The following is a 9328-nucleotide window of genomic DNA, read 5'->3' as shown; positions in this document are numbered from 1 at the left end:
ATCTTTTCCATATTGTGGTGACCACAAATGGAAATAGAAATAGTATTCCAGGGGTGGACTGACCAGTGCAGCACAGACGGGCAATCATTTCCTGTAATCTTGACGCTATAGAATTTCTTCCAGGAATTCTCCTCAGGGATACCCAGTTCATGTACTTAACCAAGTTCCCTCCACAGAAGTGAATTCTGATGTACTATTGTGTCTTCCGGAGTTCTGAAACCCTTCTAAATATTTTTTTTTTCAGCAAAAGTAACAAAAGGTCCTGTGACATTTCAAGGACCAACAGATCTCTCAGTGCCTGAATTTATCAACCTGAGAAGCAACGATATCTGTCATGCTGTGAGGAAAATAGGAAGGAACTTGTATCAGAAGAGTCCCAGCTTGAATTTGAAGAAAACAGTTCTTGTGGGAAACATGCCCACTTAAATTAGGAGCCAAAGAGATGGATGCACAAAGTATGTTCTGTTGGCATGCACAGACTACCACGATCAGTGGGCCTCACCAAAAAAAGCTGTAGAAGAGCCCCGTACAAAACGAGGTTGCAGTTTACGTACATTTGGTTTGTTACACTACAAAATAAAGATAAAGAAAACATTGTAAATCATAGTGTAAGCCTTACACCGGAATGCCTTTGATAAGCTATTGAGGTTGACCTTACTACCTGCGTCCCTTCACGCTATAAGGATCCTAACCCACTAGATACTATCACTCAGTTGCATAAACAGTAGTGTTTACTGTGTCCGTATACCTTTCACGTATTTCATTCACACTCTAAAGAAGAACAACAGCCTGGTTTCCGTTTATCTGTTTTCCCCTTTGCTCACTGAAAATAATGACCTCGTGTGCCGGCTCCTGCAGGTCCTCCCGGAGCCTCCTTCAAGGTTTCAAGGGACCTGGGAACCTCTGGATCCTCATGCCACAGTTAATCTTCAGGGCCACAGTTAATCCGCACAGCCCCACTGCATCCCACGATGCGTGGGTCTTACATGGCCTTTGGTGGCTCAGCCCCTGTTCCAGGTGAAACCTTGGAAAGACAGTGTTGCAACACTTCACCCGGAACGCCAGGATGGGGCGGCTCCATTGGCAGCGATTCCCACCTCCTCCCACCTGCCTGCTCCTGGCTCCCCCCTCCCCCCGTACTCCTCAATACCCCAATTTTTTTCTGATTACATTTCTTTCTTTCTCCAAAATCCGTGCATGAGGAAGGAAAGAAGGCAGAAAGGGCATGGCTGCTTGTTGTCCTCTTTTATTCTTATACATCAAGGAATAAAACAGACCAAAGAACAAACAGAATGAAACCACATCTTGGTCTGGGTTCCAGGTAGGAATTATCCAAGTCATGTCAAAAGATATGTGAGAAAAATATATCGTTGGGTGAATCTTTGGGTAAAAGAAGCAAGTTTTTGGAGGCCTCACATGAATGGGATCGCCTTAATAAAATTGAAACATAAAGGAATGTACAGCGCCCTTGAAGCTGGCGTGAACTAGGCTGATTGTAAAGCCCTGATCACAAACATCCAGATAGCAACGTAAGGGAGGATGCCTTCTTCCTGGCAGTTGGCACCCTGAACCAATTTGTTTCTTCCCCTCTGACACTGTTGCTTTCCTTATAGATAGATTTTGCATTCGTGTCCTGCGTTTTGGTTCCACAGATACAATGAGTACTCAGTAAAGTGTTTTTTATAAATCTGCAGTTGATGTAACTGTAATACAGTATTTAGTTCTGTGGAGTCCTTGGAGTTCTGAGTTTGGCTGTTTTCTTGCAAACGTTTCATTACCCGGCTAGGTAACCTCTTCAGTGCTAGAATGGGATGGGGTTTGCTCTCTGTTTATATACTGTGGCATGCCCTGCCAGTGTTGGTGGGGCTGAGGGTTTGGTTTTGTTCTATTTTTTCCCTATTTAGTTCTCTTAAAAATTTGTTCAGTCTGTAGGTTATTCTACCGAATGTGCCAATAACTAGAGAGACAACTTTGCAAGATTTGTTTTCATAATCTATCCCCTTCAATTGTTAGGTCTCTAGATTTTATAATTTTTTCCAATTGTTTTTTCTCAATTCTGCTATCACTGCGTAGTGCCACGTCGACAAAATTGACTTGTTTTCAGGTATCTCATGTAGCGTGTTCTAGATGGCAAACTCTATATGAAAATCCCATAACATTTTAATATTATCCTTTTTTACCACCTTTTTCCATTTGTGAACATACTACATTTGGGAACTCAAAAATTATAATTTTTGTGCAGATGCCAATGGATCATAGTGGCTGCACTGTCATGATGTTCTTTATAGTCAGCCTCAGCAATTTTGTTGCATCTGCTAATTTTGTGACCTACCTTGTTTCATATTTTCCTTACAAAGACTGCATTTGTGGCTGTTTGATATGTCCTGAATCCTTGATTTCATCACGTTCGTTGGTTATGCTTGTTCTCGAGTTGCAAAAATTAATTGTTCTGTTTCCTTCTCGATGGTGCCAGCTTGTAACTGTTGCCAATTCCTGCTCCTTTCCACTTTATTTTCATTTTCTTTCATGTATTGGCCATATAATGGTTTACTTCTCCAATTTTCTAAAGTTTTTTCCAATGGCTCACTTTTATAGTTATCTTGTGCTTCTGCTGCATTTTTCCTTGCAAACTTTGATGATCAGTTTCTCATTGGTTGCCTTGAGATAATCATTTGATCCATGTTTTCCTTCTTCAACTTTGTGGATGCAGTCGTTGTTGGTTGTTTGGTTGGTTTTGTATCTCCCTAGTGTGACTAGGGCAGACTTTTTATTTTACACGAGAATATTTTACAAAAGGGAACTGCAAGATTGTGACTTTCTTCTGCTATTATATAAACACATACATTAGTACTAGCATCCTCTCTATACCTATGCCTTAATCCTACTGTTTTTATTTGATCTAGTTGTCTTAATATCCTACTCTTAAATCAATATTCTTAGTGCTAAGCTTACATTCTATTGTTTTATCTATTTTCCATAGCCTCTATATCTACATTATACCTTTAACGTCCTATTTCATATATTGTGTTACTCCACAGTCTATATCGCTACAATATAGTTCTCAATTTGATAGCCACTATATTTCTTTGGTGCTAGACTCTATAGCATTGGTCCTTGTCTCTATATGTTCCTGTTGTTACTCTTTAAGGGTCTCTATTCCTCCTCTGCAGATTTCAATCATTTGCAAGAAATTGTCTGGTGCCTGCAAACATCTGCAGGAAAACAACCAAGCTCAGAGAACCCCAAGGACTCCACAGATTTCCATCTGTCTCTCTGCTCCATTGTAGCCTTCAATGGGCAGCGGGTAGAGATCTGCCACCTTTTCAGTTTGCTTGTTTCCCTGCTGAACGACTTTACTTTTCTGCTCTGCAATTCTTGCTTCCTACAAGGGGAAAACTCCTTTTTTTCCCTGAGAGAGAAGAGCTTTTCTCTCACTCCAACTCTGAGAGGAATGCCTCTCCCACTCCAGTTTTTCCCAGCTGCTGCCTCCTAAGACAGTTGGGCTCGCACAGCTATTCCAGATTCTTTCTTGAACAGATTTTTTTCCAAGGAAGAAAACACATGGATGACGCCATGGAACAGGAATACACAACTGTAGAAAATGTCTGTGGAATGCTTTGCCAAGGAGAGATGTTAGCCCCCTGCCCCAATCCATTGTTTAGGAAACATTCATCTCTTTCACTAAGCTTCAAATTGTCAATTATGGTAAAGATTGTTGAAGTATATTGATATAAATCTTCAATTTTGATTTTAAGTGCATTGAGTATATACTTGTATTTAATATTTTGTAGCTGCTAAACAATCAAGGAGGAAATATTAACCTAATCAAGGAACCATCAAGAAAGAAGCCGTACCCAACCAAGATCGACAGGGCAATATTACTATAGATAAGTAACTAACAAACTCCACTCCCCTCTGCACTGATGACGATACTTAGTCTAGTAACAGAATGCCTACAAGAAAACAACCAGGCTCAGGAAACCCAAGAATTCAACAGTTCAGCCCTGAGCTACGTAGCTTCTCAAATATTGGAATATTCCAACATCTTGGAATATTTTGTAATCAAATGTTGTAAATCACCGTGAGTGTTGACATGATCAGAAAGGTGTGGTGTAATATTAAGAACAAATAAATCAAAGAAAATGTTCTGAGCTTTTTCTAAAATTCTGTTTAAGGGTCAAGTCAATGGTAGGATCAAAACTTTGTCTAGATGCAGTTCAGGTGAAGAAAAGGGCAAATCTCTACAAATGGTGAACATGTAATTGCTACAATGTTCACCATTTTATACATCTACAACGTTTAACTGTTGTTGACATTTCAAAGGAAAGAAGAACAAGTGAAAGAGCGTGTGATAACATGGGTTAAGAACTTTGGACGTAATATGTTGATGGCCCAATGGGAAAATATGTGGCTGAGACTTCTGGGGCAGTCATGGCGCGTTGATCATCTCTGAGACCGCGGAGACAGCATCTTAGCTGTTACTGCTCAACGGGTACCACAGGATGCTTTAACTTCCTTCGGACAAAGGAAAAAGCTTGAAGTCATCCTATTTGATCTCCAGATGGCTGTTCCTTGTGAGTAAATTGCAAATATGGAGGTTTTTGTGAGAGGCTTACGAGTGGAGTGGCTTGGGGGCGACGATTACATCTCTGTTCATGGTTGAGGTGCAGCCTGTATAAGGACACTGGAACGGGCTGACTCCCATTTCTACAGTGCTTTTGGATTACATCTATTTTTCAGTTTAAGAGAGACGTCTTTTTACAGCAGGTCAGTATTTCTCTTGGTATTTTTCTCATTTTTAGGGGGAACTATAAATTTTGGGAAGATCTGGAGATTTAAAGTAATTAAACCACCAGAGTCACTTCCTTGTGAGGTGGGCAGTGACCAAACGTGAAATATACATACATACATACATACATACATACATACATATGTTTTTGAAACCTTTGCAAAAAGCAGGATAATTAAAGTGGTATAAGAAAGTTAATAATGGAGAAAGGGGAAGATTTTCTTTTAATTTTTATTTTTCATGAATCTGTATTGTTAAAATTATAACTACTTTAATGGGACTCTGTTCTTTGGCCAGAGACCCAGGATCAAGAATGGCACCGTTGCGTTTCCCAAGGAGGCACCAACACGGTTCTGCAGCATTAATTCTCTTTATTAAAGCGTTTTCATTCCCCTCACAAAGGAACCCAAAGAAAGAAGGTGATATTCACACTGCCCATTGAAAGAGGAATAGCAGAAACACGAGAGCGCAATTTTCCCCTTCTATCAGCCTTTTTCAAGAACAATCTCATAATATTGCCACAGCTGCATAATGAGAAGATTGAAGACATTTATTTGTCTTTCTTAAATATATATCCCACATCACCCTCAGGAGCTTCCATGGAGAACCTCCCTTCAGTTGCTCCCTTCAGTTGCTGCCCACAGCAGCAAACTTGCCAGTTCGTTTCCCCTAAATTTCATTCAGACTTCTTGAAATTTAGTATGTTGTAAGATCCTAGCAGCTTCAACAACTTATGCTTCGTTGTATTTTCCAAATTGAGAAATGAGTTAATTCAGAAACCAGATTAACAAAGCCTCTTATATCAATGCAGCCATCACCAACCCATTTTCCGATTTTGCACAATCTACAATATACTGAGCCACGCACACACACACACAAATGAAGATTAACCCTAATCAAATTTTGTATATTTGCTACTGCAACTGTTAAGTCCTTAAATATCACAGCAAAGAAAGAATTAGTGATGAATATTAAGAAGTTATATAGCTTTCTTGCAAATTGCAGTGCTTGCATCTATATTGATTTTGCAACTCCAGTTCATAATAAGAGGGACGTTTTATAATAAGTCAGCAGTAAGAACTGGGATCTCCTATAATTTCTACTGTTTTAAAATATGGGAAAGCAACTAAAATTGCATTAAGTAACATCGTATGCTATGCACATTTCTAGATGTAGAGAAACAGGAGGTTGAACTGAGTGGCTTAAATGGTCCTTTCTATCAGCATAACTCTATGAATAAAATGATGCCAGCATTTTTCAACTTCCCTTAGCTGCCAGTTCATTTAGGAAGGCCCTGAAGACGTAGCTTTGCCACCACGTTTGGGGGTCTGGAAATAGTGGAGAACTTTTACAATGGCTGTCTTGAATCTGATGTAGTGACTGACGTAGCCGCTGATTATGGCTGATTTTGTTTTAATGTGGCTTTATTGACGGTTTTGTGTGTCTGTGTGTCTGTTCTTTAAGCTGTTTTTGTTTTGGTTGTTGTTTTTAACGTAGCAAATAAATAAAGTATCCCAGCTCAATTACAAATTAAATTTAATTAATCTTAAGTGTGAATTTGAAACTAAATTGAGGGCACATTACTTAAAGAATTCTAACTTTTTTGCATTCACCAGCACCTAGATGACCTTTGCTGATCATAGAAGCTAACCAGGGATAGACCTCAGTACTTGTACAGGCTCACTAGTGCCTGGGAATTTCAGGGCTTTTCACCAGACTGAGAAATTGAAATTAATTATGGAAGAAGGCCATGGCAAACCTCTAGAATACATCCAGAATAGACGTAAGAAATAGAGGGATACACTAGAGTTAAAGGAGAGCAATAGTTAAGAAATGTAGCCTTTCGGTGTGAATGTGACAGAAGACAATCCCACGAATTTGGTCCAAAATCACTTGCTTTCCCAAGGAACAGCCCAGTATCCCATGAGCCTTTGCAACAGGACAGTTCTGCCAAGGTTTCATTTCAACCTCAGTCAGGCAGCAGGAGCCACACAGCACTCAGCGTGAGAGATCTTGCTTTCTGCTGCCGGGACTGGATGGGAAGCTGACCAATCCTGGGAGATGCTGGGAGGAGTCATTCAGCAAGATCTGAAGAGCCAGCCTTGAAGGTGATCAATCTACAGACATGTTGAACAAGAGAGAGATCATAACATGTAACAACCAAGTCCTTCTTGTTATTTGCCCTTATTATGGCGTCTTGATACGAGGAAGAGCACAAATCTTGTAAGGAGAGGGATGCACAGACAACCCTATTACAGATTCTTCACTGAGCTTTTCCACCCCTTCTGGTGGCTCCAACCTAAACTGCCTCAGCAGGCTGGTAAACATGTTGAAGAACTCGATCTTTGCAAGGAGTTCCCCCAAGCAGGAACGAGCTCCTACAAAAATGAAGGAAAAACAACAAATCAGTAATAATCCATTTTGCCTATTCATTAAGCATTTGCCCCACTTTCAAATGATCATGTGAAGGGTATTTGAGCTGATGGGTGAAGTCCTCCTCCTTCGAGGGGAGCATCCTAACTGTTCCTTAAATGCTAAAATGCTACGTTTGGTTAGCATTCAATGTGCCCCGTGTTTCTGTGTTTTATCTCACTGTGTGAACTCAGCCAACTGGGTAATTCATGTTTTAAAAGATGAAGTGAATCTAGAAAATGGGTTAATGCACTAACCAAGTTAATCATGCTTTGTTAATGAGGCAAAATGTTGGTGGTTTTCCTTAATTCTACGGCTTGCAGTGCTGGATCAGCTGCTTTGGCAATTCATTTCTATTAAATATAAAATTTCTTAGGTCCCGTTCATAACATGGAGAATAATGGGATGTTTTTTACCCATTAGCCTTGCCTTTTTCTGTTATGCAGAGTTCAGATATGACCACAGTTCATGCCAAAAATACATGCCAGCGTTAGAGAGATTTAAAGAATGCAATGTCCTTATCTTGTTCTCCAAAGAAATCCAGCCAGAAGGTATAAAATATCTGGTTGTTTATTGAGAAAAATAAAAACTACATAAAATACAAGTTTCATGCAAAAAATAGAAAAAATCACTTCTTCTCATATACAGTATGTGGCATCCAAGATTTATCTACTACACAAGTTTAACAAAGTCTCTAGCCAAAAACTCTCAGAGAAGAGGTATACTACTTGGTTATTAGTTACTACTACATAACCTATAAACCCCTTCATGGATCACTGCCTTGTCGTGGCGAAGGGGCTTGTGTAACTCAGTGAAGCCATGAGCTATACCGTGCAGGGCCACCCAAGACGGACAGGTCATGACAGAGAGTTCTGACAAAATGTGGTCCACTGGAGAAGATTTAGAGGATTAGATTTGGTAGACAGAGTGCCTGAAGAACTATGGACGGAGGTCTGTAACATTGTACAGGAGGCAGCAACTAAAACCATCCCAAGGAAAAAGAAATGCAAGAAAGCAAAATGGCTGTCTGATGAGGCTTTACAAATAGCTGTGGAAAGAAGGAATGTGAAAAGCAAGGGTGAAAGGGAAAGATATAAGCAACTGAATGCAGATTTCCAGAGAATAGCAAGGAGAGATAAGAAGGCCTTCTTAAATGAAATAATGCAAAGAAATTGAGGAAAACAATAGAATGGGGAAGACTAGAGATCTATTCAAGAAAATTGGAGATATCAAAGGAACGTTTAGTGCAAAGATGGGCATGATAAAGGACAAAAAAGGCAGGGACCTAACAGAAGCAGAAGAGATTAAGAAGAGGTGGCAAGAATACACAGAAGAACTATACAAGAAAGATCTTAATGTCCCTGATGTCCATGCTGGTATGGTCACTGACCTTGAGCCAGACATCCTAGAGAGTGAAGTCAAGTGGGCCTTAGGAAGCATTGCTAACCACAAAGCTAGTGGAGATGACAGTATTCCAGCTGAGTTATTTAAAATACTAAAAGATGATGCTGTTAAAGTGCTGCACTCAATATGCCAGCAAGTCTGGAAAACGCAACAGTGGCCACGGGATTGGAAAAAGTCAGTTTACGTTGCAATTCCAAAGAAGGGCAATGCCAAAGAATGCTCAAACTATCGCACAATTGCACTCATTTCACATGCTAGCAAGGTTATGCTCAAAATCCTACAAGCTAGGCTTCAGCAGTACGTGAACCGAGAACTACCGGATGTACAAGCTGGGTTTCGAAGAGGCAGAGGAACTAGAGATCAAATTGCCAACATTCGCTGGATCATGGAGAAAGCACGAGAGTTCCAGAAAAACATCTACTTCTGCTTCATTGACTATGCAAAAGCCTTTGATTGTGTGGATCACAACAAACTGTGGCAAATTCTTCAAGAGATGGGGGTACCAGACCATATTACCTGTCTCCTGAGAAATCTGTATGCGGGCCAAGAAGCAACAGTTAGAACCGGTCATGGAACAACCGATTGGTTCAAAATAGGGAAAGGAGTACGACAAGGCTGTATACTGTCACCCTGCTTATTTAACCTATATGCAGAGTACATCATGAGAAATGCCAGGCTGGAAGAATCACAAGCCGGAATTAAGATTGCAGGGAGAATCATCAA

General features: G+C 40.2%; 1 protein-coding gene across 2 annotated transcripts in view; it reads right to left on the bottom strand.

Annotated features, from left to right (window-relative positions):
- Nucleotides 1-5155: 5155 nt before the first annotated feature.
- The window catches only part of LOC103060703 (cytochrome P450 2J5-like), a 50508-nt gene continuing 46335 nt past the window's right edge, over nucleotides 5156-9328 (bottom strand). For both annotated transcript variants that reach the window (XM_088132360.1, XM_088132359.1), the window contains one exon: nucleotides 5156-7167. In XM_088132360.1, coding sequence (XP_087988486.1) covers nucleotides 6977-7167 — 191 coding nt within the window. In that variant the 3' untranslated portion in view covers nucleotides 5156-6976. The remainder of the gene's footprint in view (nucleotides 7168-9328) is intronic.

Source organism: Python bivittatus, unplaced genomic scaffold (genome assembly GCF_059951505.1).
Source record: "Python bivittatus isolate LINGU-HERP-01145 unplaced genomic scaffold, Pbiv_v1 ctg000980_np1212, whole genome shotgun sequence".
Taxonomy (NCBI): Eukaryota; Metazoa; Chordata; class Lepidosauria; order Squamata; family Pythonidae; genus Python; species Python bivittatus.
The sequence above is the reverse complement of the archived record's forward strand: the minus strand, read 5'-3'. Positions and strand labels throughout refer to the sequence as shown.